This window comes from Larimichthys crocea, chromosome X, assembly GCF_000972845.2.
Source record: "Larimichthys crocea isolate SSNF chromosome X, L_crocea_2.0, whole genome shotgun sequence".
NCBI lineage: Eukaryota > Metazoa > Chordata > Actinopteri > Sciaenidae > Larimichthys > Larimichthys crocea.
In genome coordinates this window covers 25,752,755-25,773,565 of record NC_040020.1, presented here as the reverse complement: position 1 = coordinate 25,773,565, position 20,811 = coordinate 25,752,755, and the positions used below count along the sequence as shown (strand labels likewise).

The following is a 20,811-nucleotide window of genomic DNA, read 5'->3' as shown; positions in this document are numbered from 1 at the left end:
CTGAGTAGCAGATCTATGATGAGGCTTAACTTATGTATAGTGTGTGTTCCCAGTGCGTGTCTCCTGCTTTGTGACTGTTCGTGAGCACTCCGTCGCGAGCTATCACAGGGCTATTTGAGATGCCGAAGAGTGTCTGCATCAGCCTGTTTCAACCTGCCTCAGGGAGAGTCTATCTGCCATGATGGTAGAGCCGCCGTTGTTGTTTTGATGTTGTTTTTTTCGAGCACATTCTGTTGCTGAATGCTCTCATTACAGCACCGGATGGAAGCATTAGCTTCCATCTCCACATGCTCACACTACATACTTACTCGGTATCTATCCTTAATTGTTGTTTTCCACTGAGACATCTTTGGAACTAAAACATCGAACTCCCCAGGCTTGCAGACATAGACACACACACATATATACTGTACAGACACTTCCAAACACTGTCCTTAACATCCTCCCAGTGCTGTTGGTACCCCACCCCTCTTTGAGCTTGGTGCCTTTGATGTTCTCTTCCTGCAATGCCCATAACCCCATAGGGCCTTTTCTTGTCCCTTATTGGTCCAGGCTCATTATTATACAAGAAGACACTTGAGCAGTTCTCCTGTCGCCTGCTGAATTTTTAACCGGTCCTCTGTAGTCTGAGGCACTCGGTAAATAAAGTCTAGAGATGGACCTTGTAAGTAAATGTATGAGCAGTGGTAGATGCGGGGTTTAATGACTTCTTGTTACAAATTATTAAACTGCTCCTGTTAATTCTTGTTAATAATAGGGGGGAAATGTTTTGCCACTGACTGTTCTTTTTAAATTTTATTCAATTTCCCATGGTGTGCAGGATTAAGTACATTTAAACTATTAGCATGCTGTAAGGCACCACAGCGCAGACTTGTTCAGTTTGTCATTAACAATGTGTGCGAGCTCATTGGACTGATTGTGAGTGGCTCTAGAGTAAAGTGTTTTCTAAAATGACTGATGTAACTTGTTATTCTGTGCTTAGTAATGTATTCACCTTGCACAGAGGAGAAATGCAGATAAGATATTGTGGTAGTAAGGCAGTAATAATACTTTCGCAGTGGAGACAATTAGGAAAGGTGTGAGATTATTATTATTCAAGACGCTCTCCAAAGGCCACCAAGAGAGCAAAACGTGTCTGTGAGAGAGGGAGATGGTGGAGGAGGTTGTTGCCAAAGTGTTAAGGAGAGCGGTGTCTGACGAGCAGGTCATTGTATTCTACCTTTTTGTGTGTTTCTGTGGTAGAGAAGAAGAAGAAGAAGAAGACTTGCAAGCTGAGGTAGACAATACTGAATCAAGAAAATCAATGTTTTTTTTTTCTCCTTACTTTATACACGTCTGCCTTAATGCGGCTTTAAACAGTGGCAAAGCCAGCAAAAAAAGTTGATTAAGCAGCTAGCTCATCAGTGGAGGCTATCTCCACTTTACTGGACCAACACCGAGAGGCGCTAGCAGATTTCAGAACCTCTTTTAGCTTGCCGGAGTAAATTTCAGTAATATTCTAGTCCACAGTTGAAGATTATGGCCAATGCATAGCTTCCCTCCAGCTTGTTTTAGAGCCAGTTGTCAGTTAACTAGAAAGTGTTTTCTCCAGACTCTGTGAAAACAACTTTAATCTACTGACTAAAGTCTTTCACAGGGGGTCACCCTGAAGAATACCTCTCCTGGTCTGCTGTGTGAGGGAGACGCTTTTCTCCTTGCCAGAGATCGACAGAGCTCACCGGCAGCTAGCAGTCATTCTTTCTTTACACCATTGCTAGATAAAAGATCTTCTTGTCCTCGATGCCTAACGGAGAGGAAAACTAGATTACCACAGCCAGCAGATGTGGGTCGTAGAAGATTACAGTCCTTAAGTTTTGATCCATAATGCAGAGTACAGGGAAGTCATGACAGAGCTGTGCGACCGAGGACTAAGGCCCTCCCTACTGTACTCTGCAAGGCTCCATATCACACTTTCCAGTGGAGACGAGAAGTGGCTACGCTTGGCCGATGAAGCACGGAGATGTCGACAGCCTCCCTACTACATTGCTTACATTGTAAATGACTGCTTGGTGACTGTGGCTGACTGGTTATTACTATTGCTATATTACCACACTGTATTACCATACAGTTCTTGGATGATGAGGACCATTTGGCCCGCTGTCAAAGTAGAAGGGTTAATGTTCACACACCCACTAGGGCAGCAGTCATGTACTGCCTTATTTTCCAAGTTACATTTTATATTTCTAGTTTATCATACACTTTCCAGGCCCACATAAGACATGTGTTTCTAAGAAACTTAAAAGTGTGGCTGATATTCCAAATAATGGAGTTACATGGGACAGGAGGATTTTTTGGGGTGGATAATGACTGTTTCAAAGAGCTTGCTGCTATGCTCTTTGGCAGCTGTGATGTTGTGGAAAAGGAGGGTAGGGGGTGGATCTTTCAATGCCAGTACCGTTTTAGAAGCCTGTATAAAACCCCCGACCATGCACAGATTTTCTCTGACCTGTTATTTGCTTTATGTTCATATCGCAAGATATCACCTGTGCTTACCAACCCACTCTTTTAGCTAAGGAGAATGGATAGCCCCTTAAATTTCTTGAGCTGGAACATCAAGGGTTTAAATCACCCTGTTAAAAGAAGGAAGGTGCTCTCACACATCAGGCAATTTAAAATAGCTTCTTCTTTTTTTTCATTTTTTTTTTCAGGAAAGACACATTTGTGGCACTGATAATTCTCGCATCATGTCACAGTGGGTGGGGCGGCACTTTCACTCCACTCTCTTGTTTCTTATTAACCAAAATATTCTCAGTGGTAGTGTTTGCCACAAACATGGACGATGTGGGCTTATTTAATATCCTTTAAATCCAGTTACAGTGTCTCAGATGTGTGGCAATGTCTCCATCCAAACAAGAGGGAGTATTCGTTCTGCATACCTTCTCTAGAATTGACTATTTTATTATTGACATTCAACTGGTCCCATTGGTCTGCTTCTGTGATTATCAGAGTACAATGATATCTGACCATGTCCTTCTGGTACTGTCCATGACCCTTCCTGGCCTCCCTCAAATAAAGGGATATTGGAGTTTTAATTTGACTCTACTGTCAGATAATGACTTCAGTGGCTACAAAACTAGGCTGATGAGAGATTTATAGACATTTATATTAGAGAAATTTATGGAAGAGCAGATAACCTTATTCTTTTACACAAATACCTCACCTAAAAACCTCTAGCCATTTTGTCTGAGATGCTTTGGAAGATGACCGTAAAGGACAAATTATTTCTAATGCCGTGAATATGTAAAAGAGGTCAGGGAATAAAAAAAATGATCAAGTTAAATCATACAAATGTGTATGAAAAGCTTGTGAAACTCTTGTCACGCCAACTGCTGAAGACCAAGATTAGAGGATTCAAAGAATAAATCTGAACTCAAAAATCACAAAAATTGAAATGAATGATGGCAATGTCGCCTCAGATCATATGACACATTTAGAAATGTTATATTCCTGATTTTACACTTCAGAATTCCCAAATGATAATACTTGGATATATCCACGATTATCCCTGACAACAAAACGAGCTGCTGCTGTCTCCTCATTGCAGTCTGGAAAATCCCCTGGACACCAGCAGAATATTAAAAATCATAGTCCTCATTGCTCTCTCCTGTTTTATCTGTTGCACACTCTGCAAAGTTTATATATTATATTATTATAATATAAATAATATATAATATTTGTGTTCATTTGACATACTGGTTTAGCACTGTACATATTTGTGTACCCTTTGCTCAATTGTTTAAAATGCATTAAAAATATTTTGGATGAAATAAAATGAAAATAACTTTCTTCTAACAACAGGACTATGATTAAATATTTAAGAAAGAGTGAGGCTAAAATCAAGGGCATGGATCAAAGTAATATTTTTTCCCCTTTGCATCCATCCGTCTGTGTGTTTTTGTGTTTACAGGCTGAAGCCCTTTACATCATACAAGTTTCGGATGCTGGCCACCAATGATGTAGGAGACAGTGTCCTCAGCAAAGAGACTGAGGCTGTTACAACTCTGCAGGATGGTGAGAGAGTGGGAACAGTGATGGAGCAGGGGAGGAAATATGTGGATTTGAATAGAACATAGGACTGTAATAGGATGGAGAGAAGCTTGTTTGTCTGTTGTCTTTTTCTTCCTCACTCTTTTTGTCTGTGTTTTCTATCCAGTGCCTGACGACCCTCCAGTGATCCTTGCAGTGAAACCAACAACCACTACCTCAGTCCTGGTGCAGTGGAAGGTATTTTCAGACTTCTAACACAACAGTGACCCCTGAGATTCATGCATTATATACACACAGACCTCCACAACAAAACTCTGACTGCAGGTTAATCACCTACTTGGAGGATGAGAGCCTTTGTAGACAGACTGTATGCAGGGTTTGCGCGCATGTTTTTTGGATGCAATTATCATAATTTATTGAACCAGGAAAGGTCGGAGGGCAGCACAAATAGTTTGAAGGGATGGCAAGAGGGAGGGAGGGAGGGAAAGACAGAGAGAGGTGCAGACAGTCATGTCTCTGGGAAAGAAATGATCAAATCTTAATGAGGATATACCAGCAGGAGAGGTGTTAGAGGGCGAGAGAAGCAAACATCAGCAATGTGCTGTACAACAACACAGGCAAAAAAAGAGGAAGAGGAAAATAGAGGTTGTTTAGAACAACAATGACATTGAATAGACAGTAAATACAGCCTGGCTACTTCACTGTGTGTCACTCTTCCTCTTCTGTCTGGAAGTGTCTTCTTTCACTCCTTCTAGCCTTATGTCAAAGCAGAAGGAGGCAATGAAAAACAAAGTCACCAGCAATTTCATCATCCTTTACAAGAGCGCCAGACGCACTGAAGCATCACTTTGTCTGTGCGGGTTACAGCCAGACCGATCCACCAGCTCTTTAAAGTGGACTCCGCTGATAAAATACAGCTCTGCCAGTCTGCCAGTGTCAATCACTTCACTGCACCAAATGAAAATGAAAATGTATTTGTGTGAAATGAAGCACTAATACTCCTCTACATGCGCCTGTGTGCTCTTGTGTGCAATGCTTTCAGCGTCCCAGTGACGACAGCATTAACGGGATGTTGACTGGATACCGGCTGTATTATAGAGAGCTCCCAGTAAACACCTCCACTTTCACTGAAGCAGAAGTCCAGGCAACCAGAAACAACACCACAAGTGCCTTCATTACAAGTGAGTAGTACTGACACTTAGTAGTAGATAGTTAGTGTTGCTATATCTGTCAAAATGTCCTCACATATTTAGTTAACAGCGATATAAGTGGCATTTTTATCATCACTTGAATTTCTTTGACATTTTATAACCTGCTGCTTCGAGACAAAAAAGCAGAGCTCTCATTTCTGGTTGAAATGACGACTGACGCTTGGAGATTTTATCAGCCGTAGATAGCTAATTAAGCTAAGTATGAGTTGGTTAAAAACTCATTCTCCGGTTGACTTTTTAATGTTTCCAGCTGACTCATCTTGTAATGAGAACACTCTAAAAAGGTCTTAATTATGCTTTTGATGGCGACATACATGATATCTTGCTAAAATACTGAGACTAAAGCTACATGGCCCGGGAAAAAAGTAATCATTTTCACCAGGCATTCATCCATATAGAGGACATTAAATTAAAACAGCAACATTGTATTGCAGCGCAAAGCCAGATAGTCCAAGTATGAAAGTTATTTCATTTTAGCACACACTTAAATATTTATTTGCACTTATTACTTTCAACAAATGCTTGATGGAGGTGAAGACATGCAAACAGTTGCAGCTCACAATTGAGCAAATTTTGCTTCTGCTTTCGCTCTTTTGGTTTTCAACAGTAAAATAAGACGACGCCTGCCAAACTCTTTAAATGCTTAGTCATGCGCCCATTCGGGATGTTGAGAAATCCGAAACTTGTAATGTATAAAATAGTGATTTCATCATAAATTCCATTTTTTTTACCAAGGCTAGCTGCATTGAAACCACTGACAAACATCGGTGAAAGGTGTCAATAAAAATAAAAATACCTGTATTATGTGAAATCACATAATTGGAAAAAAAAATAATAAAAAAGAAGGAAAAGATTCACAAAAGCCAGGGATAAACTGTGCACACTGAGCAAAAGGACCTTGCTGGACTGTTGAGGCCACCTGTGTTGCACTATAATTCAAAAGTATTAAAATATTCTTATTGACTGAAGGCTGAAGAGCTTCATACATGTATTAGATTAGTATTAGAGTATCTGCTGGACTGGATTGGACAATTCTCTTTACTTTAGCCACTGAGTCTGACAACATTATTGAGCACTCTTCTCTTAAACACAGTCATCTTTTTGAATGGCATTATAATTGCAGAGTTTATTGTTGAACTTGAAGCATGTATTGATTCACGGCCCTTCTATCTTTCTCTCACTCTACTCAAGCCAAGAGCACCTTTAAGACAGTCAGCAGTGCCTCTCTAACGGAGTTTGAGTTGACACGTAAGTAATTCAAGACTGAACTGGGAAGTGAAGCTTCAGGGGTCTTTATGCTTTAGATTTTGGTTTAGTAAGCTTGATAAAATAATAAGAAATGTAGACGACAGTTAACATATGTGTTTATGTTTATGTAAATGGGTTGTCTTTTTACTTTGTAGAACTAAAGAAGTTCAAACGCTACCAGATTGTTATGACAAGCTACAATATCATCGGAGAGAGCCCACCTTCCACTCCAGTTGAGGTGTCTGTTGGAGAGGCGGGTAAGTGGAAACTCATTTCAATGCGTGATTGACACATTGGGTGGAGCAGTGGTTAGCACTGTAGCCTGACAGCAAGACCTTTCTGTGTGGAGTTTGCATATGGAGTTCGTCTCTGCGTTGATTGATGACAGGTTGAGTCTTCTAGACCAAGAGACAAGCAGCAGAATATACACAACAGACAACAAATTAATCTTCAGTTGGTTTAATATGGTTTAATATCAGCGCTGAGAAGACCAGACCTAATATACGTTCACATCTGGAAACTTTGCATCACTCTGGACCTCCTCTGTTGTCACTCTAATCAGCATTTAGGGTCCCCTTCTGAACCTGGACCTTTACTCACCCAGAAACAACACCAATATATCTGTCCTGATCTTCCGCTAACATTTCTACCAGATGTGTGCATGTCAAACTGATGAATGAATACAAACGTAATTTAACACAGGACAAACTTTTGTCACATGCATCCGAACACAAATGCATCCTAACAGTTGATGAACTGGCAACTAGTCCGACTTGTGGCGACTTGTCCTGCCCAATGCCAGTTGGGATTGGTCAATTTATTGTTGAATGCTGTTTTTAGGCGTCTTTTCTCCCCTCTGTTAAACATTAATGCATCGTTAGAAGGTTGCATTGTGGGTACATAAAGGCAGGAACATTATGTTTAGAGCTGCGCCTTTAATTCGCTGCTTTTCTCTTCTTGCTTGTAATGTGGTGCATAAAGATCCCTTTTCTTCTTTTAATTTGGACTTCCTTATTTAAGCATGAAAGCACAATGTTGGCCTTGGAAATAGTTTAACACACCAAATCCATCTCAAGTTCCACTTACTTGCTTTTTCCAGAGCTTTCAACCACATCATAGAGCACTCATCAACAGATGGAGTTTGCTCAGTTGTTGTAGAGATTGATCCGGTCACATACAAGCTGTCAGAATGATTTCATCCATAGCACATCATCTGCATTTGAAGACTGTGTGATAATGGTTGAAACCTCTGGGGAAAAAAGCTAATAAGAGGATCTTCTTCTGTTCTCTTTCATGTCCCTTGAGTGATATCACCTTTGAGAGGCTCACTGGTGTTCCCTTGTGTGTGGACACATCTTAATGTCGTCAAGAGATGCACAAGGTCATCCATTTTTTGGCGATGGCCCAACCCCTGTTTAACTTTCACCAGAGTCAAACCATGAATCCATTAGACAGACAGGAGTGCAAATATATCTCATGCACACACACACACACACACACACACACACTCTCTCTCTACTATGAAGCAGACAAACACAAAATTTAGGTGAACAGATTTGCACGTTATGATCGTAACACCTCCACGCACAAATTTTGCAATTTCTCTCACAATCTCGCACAACCTCCGTCAGACCAACGCTGCATTCATATTCAAGTGGTGTGTGTAGCGTGTGTGTTCCTGTAGGCTATACATATCACATGCAGAGGAGTGAGAGGTGAGGATAAGCAGGGGTAGAGGGAGGGGCAGGCAGAAAAGGCTGGAGGGGGATGATGAAATGGGGTGATATGGCCTTTTCTTTAGCCTCAAGTGCACACTGTTGAGTGTTCATGCATATGTGTGGTACAGCGGAGTAACAAGGTACTGCCTTAGGCCCATTCTAATTGGAGAGGTAGAACATATCTTCCCTACTTCCAACTCTAACACCCAGCTGTGCACACACACACACACACACACACACACACATACTCAGCAGCAGTCTAACGAAGCATCTCTCCTTCTGCAGCTCCATCGGTGGCCCCTCAGTCCATCAGAGTATCAGCTGTGTCTCCCTCCATCCTTGAAGTGACCTGGGACACACCCCCCCTCGAGACTCAAAATGGACTCATCCAAGGATACAAGGTGACAGTTGGGAAAACACACACACAAACATGTATACGTATGAAGAATTCCTTGTGGCAGACACATAAAAGACAAAAAAAGACACACAGATGAGTACTTGCGTGTCCACGTGACAGTTTCTGTCTGTATTTAAAATGCCTCTCCTCTTGTCTTGGAGCGGTTTTGCTCTACTGCACCTTCAAGTGTCCTGTAGAGAAGAGAGAATTAAGTTAGCGGAAGAATCTGAATATCCTTTAATGGTTTCAGTATCACTCCTCTGTCTGTCTCTCCCCCTCAACTCCCCTGTCCCACCCCCTCGCTCTTAGTACTTCAAACACAAGGTTATCTGTCCTGCTTTAGACACATTGATTTCTGCTGGAGTAGAGGAGGGAAATGGAGAAGAAAGAAGGGAATGTAATATTTGCAGAGTGAAGGAATGAGATGAACAAGTGATCCCGGTAGAATCCTGATTAGAGAAGAGGATCGAGGGAATACGTTTAACCTACCAGAGCCGGATGGACATGGGGGAGGGGAGTGTGAGGCAGAGGGGGTTAACGGGATTAAAACGAGAGAAACAGTGCAAAGAAAGAATGTTTAATGAATTTATAGGTTCTGACTTGTGTTAACACTCATACTCTACTGGGTGAGCAGCACAGACGGCAGGTAGGAGTGAAGGCACACTTCACTGCAAGTGTATTTTTCGACTGTTGAAGTTTAATGAGATGCCCTAGAGGGCTTGTTAAACACACTGAACATGATGGGTAAGAGGTAACAGGTAATACTAAACAATTCTAGTCCTGTTAAGTGTAATTTCTCACATAACATCAGATGTAGGTCAGTCATTTCTAAAAAAAAAGAAGCTACGGCCACAAACAAAAACCGTGTTTCCTCCTTCCATCTTTTCAGCTCCTGTTTTTAATCAAAACTAAAGATACTAATTCAACTCGTTAACAAAAGAGATTGTTGGAAAATCCACTGAGGGGTTTCAGATTGTCTAATCTTAATGGTCTCACACACTTACCAAACACTGAAATAGATCCTCTAAACAGCAGTAGAGTGCATTACAAAATGGCCTTTTTATTAAACCGAGTGTCACAAGTGACGTTAAAAATAAAATGGAAATAGCCCCTTTTAAGCAGCAGGTAATACAATTTGGTTTTGAATTGATTATATAGCTGAGTTAGTCTGTCTGTAGTCTGTAGTTAGTCTCATTATTGTGGGAGAACAGAGGTGGTATAATGCTGCCCTCAAGTGATGCTCATAAGCTGCTACTTCCACGTTTGGAAGGTGTAAATATAGCTTATGGTGCTTTGTAGTGCTTCCTGTTAGGAATAATAACAAAATGAACCCCTTTGCAAAGTGTAGCTTTTGGCTGTTGTTTTACTTCAGGAACTGCACAGAGACAGTTTATGTTGCACAAAAACACTGTTGAATATACATAAGTAGCAGCTGCAATGTATACAAACAAAGAACAAGCATCACATTGAATACTCTTTACTTGAATTACTAAATAGAAAACATTAACATAAATCACTTTTGCGATCCATTGCTGCCACAGGTCTGAATACTAAAAACATTCCTGCTACATGTCAGGCATCGTTACAGATAGTGTTTAATACTGTCTTGTTAGCCCACACTGAACTCATATTTATTATTATATTTGACACAGCATAGAGTAATAGCAAGAAACCAAAGTAGCCACATTATGCAGCTTCATGTTGCTGTTGGCTGACATGACACTGATGCCAAATACATCAGTATCAAGCAGTTTCTCACGCCGTATCCGGTAGACAAAAGGTTCAGTCCGTCTGTGCACATAAAAGCGACAGTTTCATGAACTGATTACAGTTTGAATGAGCATGATGTTTGTCAGGGAAAACGTCCATGTGTTGTGGTTGAACACATTCAAATCTAGAGCGTACTCTGCTCTGATACATATTTGCATTTGAAGCTTAAATATTTACAATAAATAAACCAGCATGAAAATGTATCTTCTTACTCTAAAGGCTCTTGTGTGTGTACAAGATACTGTTTCTAATTCATTTCTGATGCATGAGGCTCAGCCACCTCTGTAACCTAGCTGTTAGTGTGTGTAGGGAAAGCCAAGGCAGCTCCCATGTCAAACCAAGCCTTTCTTGTTGACAACATTTCCTCCACATTTTGAACAGATTTAAAGTAAGTAGCTATGCATCTGTCCAGTACCATTCAGCGTGAGGCAAGCTGTTTCAAGGCATCAAACAGGTTTTGTTACTGGATATGCATATATATAGGCTGTTTACTGGCTGTAAGATACGATATACAGCCTGTTTCATTAAAAGTGTGTGACCTAGGCTGCAATATAAAAGTCAAACATTTAAGTTTTTCTTTTCAAAGTCAGTTAACTAAGGCGTTTCTCAAATCGCCACAGTTATATGAAACTTAACCAAGAGTGATGAACTGGTCTGTCGAGCTGCCAAAAAGCCACAGAAACAATATTCCTCAATATAAATATTAACACAGAGTCTGAACTTTAAACCTACTTCATCGTTGCTCTGAATATGTTTTATTGAAAAAGAACGTTTTTTTGGCATCATTAAACTGTAACACAAGCTACATCTTAATATTGATCCCATCGTACTTTAATAATCAGGTGACCTTTGTTCTGTTAAAGTTTACAGGGATTGACCAAAGTAGCCCGTTTGTCTTCATTACTGGTGATGTCGATTATTATTGGGTCCACACGATCCTGGATAGGCCACAGAAAAAAGGCAGGGAGTGGCACGTAGTCCTACGTGAGGTGTCTCACAGATATTCTACATTTCCTATTGTTTGATTACTTGAATTACAATAACTGTCAACACTGAAACGAATCTCGCCATAACAAACTTCCCCTCATTGTGAAACATTGCATGAGCTCTCTGTATTGAATGAATATGAATCGATTAGGGCACCTCAGGAAGAAAGGACAGAAAGTAAATAATATATTGTAGCTGGCAAATAATGAAGTGAGGGACAGGAGAAAATGGGAGCAGTTTTGTTGACAGTGTTTTCCTGTATTACAGATCCACTACTGGGAGAGGGATAAACAGAACCAGAGTGAGAAGGTCAAAGTGATTTTTGTCCCGGACACGCGTGTGCAACTCACAAACCTGACCAGCTACACACCTTACCTGGTCGCCCTGACTGCCTTCAACACAGCTGGAGACGGCCCACCCAGTGACCCCCGAGGGGCCCGCACCTTGCAGTCTGGTAGGGAGTGGTGACAGCTCATCAGTCTTTCAACCACAGTCATCACAGTCTTTTTGATGTCCTTTATTTCTCTTAACTTGTGTTGTGTCCCACAGCTCCCAGCCAGCCCAGTTATCTGTCCTTCTCAGAGGTGACAGGAGGAAGTGTCAATGTCTCCTGGGGAGCTCCACTCACTCCTAATGGACAGCTAGAAGGCTACAGAGTCATCTACCAGCCTACTGCTCCTGTACAAGGTATGCACACACGTGCTTTTTACACAAACGCACAAATACATGTTGAGGAGGACGCTGACATTTCTTTTTTAATTGTTGCTGTGAGAGCAGGAGTGAGTAAAGTGGTGACAGTGGACGTGAGAGGCAGCTGGCAGCGATGGCTGAAGGTTCGAGACCTTACCAAAGGAGCAACGTACGCATTCAGTCTTCAGGCTCTCACCGTCAGCTACGGACCGCCAATACAAGCAAACATCACTGCTCAGCCTGTGCAAGGTAGGCATGGCCGCAACTCTGTGTGTATCTCGGCTTGACTGATCATTTTGTGGGGACAAATGTGTGTGTTCAGGCATCAGATCAGTATGCCTCCAGGGCGCCTTCCTTTGGAGGTCTTCTGGGTACATCCAACTGGCAGGAGATCTCCGGGGCAGACCCAGAACTGCTGGAGGGACTTTAAATCCTATCGGTTCTGGGAACGCCTCGGGATCCCCACGGAGGAGCTGGAATGTGTTGCTGGGGAGAGCAGGGCGTCTGGAAAACCCTTCTGCCACTGCAACACTACCCTTGATAAGCAGGGTGGATGGATGGATGGATGGATGGATGGATGGACGCACGGACTAGGGCTGCATCTAACATTATCAATTTTTTTTTATCCTTTATTCTATTAATTAATTGTTTTAACTTTAATTAAATAGAGCAACATGCCCAATTTATAAGAGGCCAAGCTGATATCTTCTAAGTGACAAAAACAAGCATGTGTGTGTCTCTCTCTTATGCTACAGGCTCCCCTGGGTCACCCATGGAGATGTCCATCACCAAGACATCCTCTGCGCTCACTATCCACTGGACAGAGGGAGATACCGGTGCTGCACCTGTGACTGGATACGTTATCGAGGCTCGTCCGTCAGGTAAGCTCAGACACTAATTTGCCTGCCGCGCACCTTTCCATCACCTCCGTTCATTCGACAAGCGGGAGGTTAAGTGTACTGCCTTGCACACTGATCGTGGCTTTCACCAGATTCATTAAAACCCGCTGTGCAAATCAAGTCAGCAGCAATTTTCTAATAAAGATTACCAGAACTGAGTGAAGCTGTTTGAACACCCTGCAAGACAGGCTGCAGACTCTACTACTAATAATAATGTTCATCATCGTCATCGTTATAATTTTAAATATAGTTTCGGATTTTCTTTAACCATTCTGACATTTGAAAGGGAATAACTCTGAAATGGATCTCTCTCTCTCTCTGCAGATGAGGGAGTGTGGGATTCCTTCATCAGACATCTCCCTCCCAGCAGCAGGTCTGTTTCAGTGCCGCTGGAGCGCCTGAGGTCGGGGATCAGCTACGAGTTCAGAGTTATTGCTGTTAATCGCTATGGTTACGGACAGCCGAGTACACCCTCCACTGCTCTAGCTGGTAAACACACACACACACACACACACACAGGCTAATGAACAAATCCAGGCTGATCCGGCTTGTGTTATTGGGGGTTTGGCTGAATGTCTAGTCAGATGGAAACGCTGTAGAAGTTACTGTGATTTTACTTTTGTGTCTGCCGTCATCTAGAGGCAGAGTCGTGCAAATACATCTGTGCTCGTTGTGCAGAGAGAGCCTGACAGCTGAGCACAACACCAGATTCAGATATTTATCAATAAATGAAATACTAAATAAAAAATCTTAGATTCAGACGTTCATTCAACTTCATCTCTCTTAACTTCTGAGCAGATCTGACGGTCTAAACAGTCTAAACTAGAAGCTTAGTGAGTTAGTTACTATTAAATACTATTACAATTACTACTACAATTACTTGAGACATAGCTTCACTAGGTTGGACATAAAGTCATAACGCAGGAAACTGGCCAACCACCAATCAAATATAGAGTATCATCGTCACAGTTACTGTCATTATTTTTCTGGCTGGCATGAGCCACTTGGCATCGTAGCACTTCGATACTGAAACATGATATCAATAAATTAAGATCTCTACTGGATTACTGTTTGACAAAATGGCCGCAATTAATGAATTTAAATAATGAAATGAAGCTGTGAGGCCATTAGTGAGTGTGATTCTGTGACATTTCATGATTTAAACATAACTGGGCTTTGGCCCCTGGGACAAACTACTGCTCTGATTTGAACTAAAGCAAAGGAGAAGTTCATTGTCTCCCTCATTTCTGTCCCTTCTCTCTCCTCTTCCTGCCTGCAGCGCTGTCAGAGCGTCCATTCTATGAGGAGTGGTGGTTCCTGCTGGTCATGGCTCTGGTGGGACTCATCCTCATTCTGGTCCTGGTCTTCACTCTACTGCTGCATGGACACAGCAACAAATACAAAGCCTGCGGCACAGGTATGTCATATAAAGCTTTAGATGGTGACAATCAGTTGTGTGGAAATATATTTGTTGTTTTTCTTGAGGGCAATTTTGGCAAAAAAAACAATTTTTTCTCTCCTCACTCACTCACACATTGGGTACGCTCTGCACAATGTAGAACAACGTACTGCACTTTTTGTAATTCTGAAAAGTTGAGACATGCATCGGTTCGCTTGTACCCTTTGTAGAGCAAAATCGCCTGTAGCAGTCTTGCTCCTACAGGACCATCGCCACCTGTGAGGCCGTGTGAGCGAGGAAAACAAGGTCAGCCTTGTTCCTTCACCAGGATGATTCAGGGCAAAAAGCTCCCTGAAGCATCCTAGCAAAAAACCATCTCCCTGAAGCCCTGCTGTAATTTCTGTAGGTTTTTGAACATGGCTCCCGGTTAATACTGAAAATAAGCTTTTTGTTATAATTTAGGTTATGCTGGCTAATTAAATTGACAACTTACATAAAGCTAGACTGGATAATCCAAAGTGAAATGCCATTTAACTGGAACGAAAGTGACTACTTAAAAGTTGTAACGTGTTGTCAGGACAAAGTTTAATTTCCAAGACTTATATTATTCATTATTCAGCAACTTACTGGTTTGGGCCTCATAAAAGCTCCAAGTTGAGCATGAAATTCTTATTTCTGGTATTTTAACTGAAACACTGTTCAAATCAAATTCACTCCTCCATCAAGGGATCCCACAGAAAGAAAAAAAACATACTCTCATCGCGGTTTTCACACTCTAATCCAGTTATTATATCATAGCTTGCACCACCTCCACAAGGTCAGTCAGGGAGCTCAGCAGCCTGGAGCTGGAGGAATCAGACTCGAGGATGCTCACTAACCTGGATTAAAGGACAAACTCACTCCTCAGCATGACAACACAAACATTTGTCTGATGTGTTGCCCAGTTACTCTTCTAAAGCTTTGGTCCTTCTATGTCGAAGCTTTTCTTCCACGTTTTAATCCGAGCCTCTCTTCTCTTTCTCTTCTCCGGCTTCCTGTGATCTTCACAGTTGTGGGCGCAGCAGTGCTTTCACGGTTACTTTGAGTGTGTGCGTGCCAGCATCTGTAATACAAAGTTAGCCCTGACAAGCGCAGGTTACATCAGGACAGCTGTTAATCTAAGTTGCCACGGAAACCTTGGCACAACCTCTGGGAAGTGGAGTGATCAAAACAGAGTGAGGGACGTGCTGTCGGAGAGGCGAGAGAGCACAGACAGGATGCACACAGATATAAAGAAGGAACGATGAGCGGGAGTCAGAGGACAACAGCACATGACATCCATTTTTTATGATTATTGAGGGGGAAATTCAGATTTTTGTGTGGTTATTTCCTGCATCCCAGTTTCATTCTTATTCTCAGGCCCTCGGGGTAGCTGAATACACGATGAATTAAACAGGAGATTGCACACAGACTCTGCACATGAAGTCCACAGAGACACAAACTCTCGAGTGACCGAACTGCTTTGAATTTTAGTATTGATCTGAATCTTTTTTATTTCCCTCCAGGGAAGCACGTGTCCACAGCGGAGGAGTCGGTAACACTGGACAACGGAGGTTTCACAGCTCTGGAGCTCAACAGCAGAACGCTCAACACCAAGAACTCCTTTCTGAAGAAGAACGGGACGAGGTGTGCTCTCACTCATTCACACACAGACACACCTTCCTTATTCGGTTTTTTAGAGTTGTTACATGTTTTCTTAATGTGTGTCTGCATGCGTCCAGGTCTCCTCCCAGGCCCAGTCCAGGTGGTCTGCACTACTCTGACGAAGATATCTGTAACAACTACAACGGAGCCGTGCTCACTGAGAGCACCACGCTCACAGAGAAACCCACGGAGGTCTCTGAATCTGAGGTATCTTAAATTTAAAGGCTTTAATCATCTGATAGAAAAGAAACCTGACATTAACATCCATTACTGAAACAGCATATAATTATAACGTCAACACATAAACAGGAAGTCCTGGTGGTCTAAGAACGCTCACTATGTAATCTCTGCATCTAGGGTTTGAGGCCAAAGCCCCTTGTTGCATGTCATCCCTCATCTCTCCCCTCATGTCCTGTCTTTTATCTATTTCCCATTAAATAAATGCAGAAATGCTAAAAACACACAAAACAGTATTATTGCACGAACAATCAGCGAATAATCTCAGGAAGATAAACTATTTACACGGTTTATGTTTGTATGATTAACTGTGTCCTCAAAATCCAGCAGAGGACTCAAAACAAGGATGTTGCAGTCAGTGCCTTAACCCTCAGGCAACCAGGCGGCAACATAAAGTCAAACAAGCCACTGCGGGAGGTGATTAAACAATCTTGTCATAGTTTGAATTGGGAATAGAAAGTTCTTTAAAAAGTACAAATTGAGTTCTGGATGTGTTTTGTCAGCCTGTGGAAGAAGAAAATAAAAGGTGGAATGCTGCTGAATTGGCCATCTAAGAAGGAAACGTAATCTCAGCATCTTCAGTTCAGTTGCAACCTTGATTAGATTACTAGACCTTCGTGTCAACACTATTGCTTTCCCATCATGTATCTGTCTCTCTCTGATAAACTGTGTGTTTGTATCCAGTTAACAGACAGCGACTACGAGGACGAGCAGCCAAAGCACTCCTTCGTCAACCACTACATGAGCGATCCTACTTACTACAACTCCTGGAAGCGGCAGCCCAAAGGCCTTAAAGGGATCGGCACTCCTTTCGGCTACGAGGAGTGTGCCACTGCAGACACGGAGCCCTACTACCAGACCGTGGTCACCCAGCACAGCACAGGGGGGGCGTACACACCCACGGGGCAGCCTGCGCACACGCACGTCAACCCCAACACCAACCCGCCGGGGTCACGCACCCCAGTGACGGGATTCTCCTCATTCGTTTGACTCTAGAGACAAGATCTGCACAAAAAGATACACGCACACCTACACAAAATGAAGGAGAGGGGCCGGTGTGTGTTTAGACTGAAGGAGACAGAGCCGGCGGCTTCGGAGTAGAGGGGAGGACGAGATGAGGAGACGTGGGACGGACTGGTGATGAAACAGCCCTTCATGCCCCAAAGAACTAAACCTACACTTCTCACTCGCCTTCTCCCCTTTGTTCACAAAGATCCTCACTGTGTCGACAAGTGTGTGTGTTGCTCTCCTACTCTTTTACGCCTCTGTGTCACTGTGCTACACACACAGTTACTGTTCTTGTTTCCACAAACACACACACACACACACACATTCACCGATATTCATGCCTATTCCTGAGACTCTCTAACGAGAGCTAAGAGCGCTGACTACGTGAGTCGGTTTGTATAAAACGTCGAGGAGGGAATACAACTTCGGAAGTGGTGGAACCTGGAATTTCTGCACAACACTTCTTCTTCTCTGTTTTCTGTATTTACACATACGTGCACAAATACACACATGTACTCGCTGAATGCGCCATTTCAGCATCTCCCACCTGGGAGACGGGAACTTCGAGGAGGTTGAGGCGAATTATTAAAAGACGGCACAGAAGAGAGCAGCTTTCGGTGACAGACTGGTTCATGTACACAAACACAAAGCTGTCGGCTTTAAAATACCACCACCACGCAGAGGAAAAGAAGAAAAAAAAATCAATAATCAGTTTGAACTTGATAAAGGACGGAGAGTGAGTGTGGGCGGAGGTCCTTCAGAACTTAAGGCATTTTCAGAGAGAGCTTTGTGTGGTTTCTGAGAGCGATATGTGATGAAAACCATGTTTTTTTACTGTCTACTGCCTGTTGTCAGAGCTCCTCACCACAGCCACCCAAGCCATAATGCTTGCACTGAGCCGAACGCTAAACATTTCATCTTAATTCAGTTGAAATTTAATTTAATTTTTTTTTATTTTTCAGTTTGAGTGTGAGTGTGACACACAAGCATGTGTGTATAAACAGCTCCATGTTCAGTTTATAGAAGCCTGTTCATCCTTCTCTGTTGTTCACTGCTAAGCAAAGCGTGCCATTGTGTGTGTGTTTGTATTTTTAAAGATGGATTTTGTACAGGGAAGCCCTTTTTACTGTGCGCTGTCGTTTGTAGTTTGGCCACGTTTGTGTTACTCAAAGCAAATAGTGAAACGGCACTGGAGAAGGTGCTCGGCTGCACAGATCGATAAGAGGAAAAAGGAGGAGACAGGGTCAAGATCATTTAATAAGAATCATAAAAAAATAAGATGCAGTGAATGAGTGTGGAGCAAGATTACAGGATATTTTAGAGAATCATTCTTGTTCAAACTGAGTGTGATTGTCCCTGCTGTCTGTACCCTGGCCTCACTTCCGGGCAGCCAGGTACACTCCTGTACTTTGTACTTCCCTTCAAGTGCAAACAAAAAAAAAAATCATCTGTAAGTTTTTTGCTTATGTATAATTTAAAGATTCTCCTCCCAGCAGCCTCCCTCACTCTGTCACGCTTGTTTTTGAGTCCCATACAGTGTGTGAATAAATGGTCATTGTTTAACCGTGTGTCTTTGTGGTCTGTTTTAGTACTGGGATGGTGAACTTGAACTCTTCGGATCGTCTCCTACATTACATTAACTAAAATAAAGATGTGCCTTAACACGTTGTAACTGCCTCAGTGACCCTGAACTGAATTGTCTTCACTGAACTCTCTTAAGTAGTAAAAGGAGGTAATGATCAGTTGTTGTCTATTAATTATTATCTATCAGTGTTTCAGTGTGTGAGCGGCCTGTGTGATACCTTTCCCAGAATAAAGCTGTGCATTTGAGGAAACTGGCTGTGGCAGGTAGTTGAATTATTAAACAATTATGTAAGAGATCGTTCAGCAGAGGCGAGGTGCGTTCACTACAAGTTTGGTGTTGTTTGTTGTCAAATAAATGGTTGGTTCACCCAGAATTCATTCACCCACAATGTTATGACTTGACTTGTTTAGACTATGAGATATCTGTTTCTAGATTTCTGCCTACACACCGATACAGTGTAGGGAAACAGAATTTTGTTTGTGGTTTGTTTAGAAATGCAACAATATATATTGTGTAGCATATAGTATGTGTGTCGTTGACTTTAATTTTCCTCAAAGGGGAAGGATGTAAAAGAGAAACACAAGAAGCACATAAAACATCATATACACACAAAAATACAGTACCTTAAAATATGAATGAACATTTAAATACATCGAAATTATAGACTATGATCAAAAACACACTCTCTCTGCTGAAGACTGTAATTGTACATGTTTATATATTCTTTTTTTTAATTTCACCACCTAATCTAATACAATCAAATCAAATAAATGCTCGGATCTCTAATAACTGACACACTAATCAGCTGAGCAATCACTGACACTAATTGAAGTTTTCAGTGCAGCTGTAATTGAATGTTATGTAATGCAATTATATTAATCAGATTTCATTACCAACCGCGATGACGAGGGACATTGTTGGATCGCCTGCTCATATATTCAGTAGTTACAGTCATGACTTTGCTGTAATGAGGGTAAAATATGATGCAGTCCATTTAACATTGTATTATAGTTTTTACTGAAGTAACAGATCTGAATACTTCATCATAATTCATTAATACCTTAATTAATGATAACTGATTGAATTAGGAAACAGTGGTGGAAGGTAATTAAGTACATTTCCATTTTATGCCACTTTATACTCCTCAACATTTCAGGGACAAATATTGCACTTTTTATTCCTCTGCATTTATTTAACTGTTGTTGTTTTATGAGCAGTGTTTAAAGCAGTTAAAATAATCACCACCTTGACCAGTAACAACATTTAAATGTTGCTTATGTGCTAATGGATCAGTAATAATCTAATACAGTCTTGTGTAATAATGCATAAAGGGTACTTTTTGATATTTTAAGCATATTTAATCATAAATGCTTGAGCAGAATTTAGCACGCAGTACTTACATGTGTAACGGAGTACATTTAAATAGTGACATATTACTTTTTTATGAATGTAAATAGTTTTTCCACCAGTGAATATAACCGAGGTTTGGTTTAAAGCAAGATTACATAGAATTAATATTTTTGCAATTAACGCATGTTTTTGTTATGATTGTATTACTTCCACAAAACCACAAAACATAGCAGCCAGTTAATATTACTTAGTCCAACAGAAAGAAGTGCAGCTCAGTGTCTGTCTTTCAGCCTTTCACTTAAAAATCTCTCACCACCAACTAAAAGTCAGTCCCAGATTTCCTCTCCCCCTTTATTTCTTCTTAGCTTCCTCCATCAACGTCCTCTTCAGTCACTTCTCCTCTGCCATTATGTCCACAGAGGCTGGTTACAGGGTCCAAAACGCCACCGGTGCTCTGAGCTCACAGTCCGGACAGCCCGGCTAACAGACTGAGCTCACATAAACAAACAGCAGCTACAACTCTGTAAATCACAGAGAGCTGGAAGTTTCACCAAAATAAGTGACACAGTTGATGGTGTGGAGCACAAAGTAGTGCAAGAAAAG

At 41.7% G+C, this 20,811-nt stretch overlaps 1 protein-coding gene across 3 annotated transcripts in view; it reads left to right on the top strand.

Annotated features, from left to right (window-relative positions):
* Nucleotides 1-18,836, top strand: part of LOC104928752 (protein sidekick-1) — a 218,448-nt gene extending 199,612 nt beyond the window's left edge. For all 3 annotated transcript variants that reach the window (XM_027282930.1, XM_027282931.1, XM_027282932.1), the window contains 15 exons: nt 3,947-4,050; nt 4,193-4,263; nt 5,069-5,207; nt 6,429-6,485; nt 6,641-6,742; nt 8,489-8,604; nt 11,625-11,811; nt 11,907-12,044; nt 12,135-12,296; nt 12,803-12,928; nt 13,271-13,435; nt 14,226-14,363; nt 15,890-16,010; nt 16,106-16,235; nt 16,950-18,836. In XM_027282930.1, coding sequence (XP_027138731.1) covers nt 3,947-4,050; nt 4,193-4,263; nt 5,069-5,207; nt 6,429-6,485; nt 6,641-6,742; nt 8,489-8,604; nt 11,625-11,811; nt 11,907-12,044; nt 12,135-12,296; nt 12,803-12,928; nt 13,271-13,435; nt 14,226-14,363; nt 15,890-16,010; nt 16,106-16,235; nt 16,950-17,255 — 2,062 coding nt within the window. In that variant the 3' untranslated portion in view covers nt 17,256-18,836. The remainder of the gene's footprint in view (nt 1-3,946; nt 4,051-4,192; nt 4,264-5,068; nt 5,208-6,428; nt 6,486-6,640; nt 6,743-8,488; nt 8,605-11,624; nt 11,812-11,906; nt 12,045-12,134; nt 12,297-12,802; nt 12,929-13,270; nt 13,436-14,225; nt 14,364-15,889; nt 16,011-16,105; nt 16,236-16,949) is intronic.
* The last annotated feature ends 1,975 nt before the right edge of the window (nt 18,837-20,811 follow it).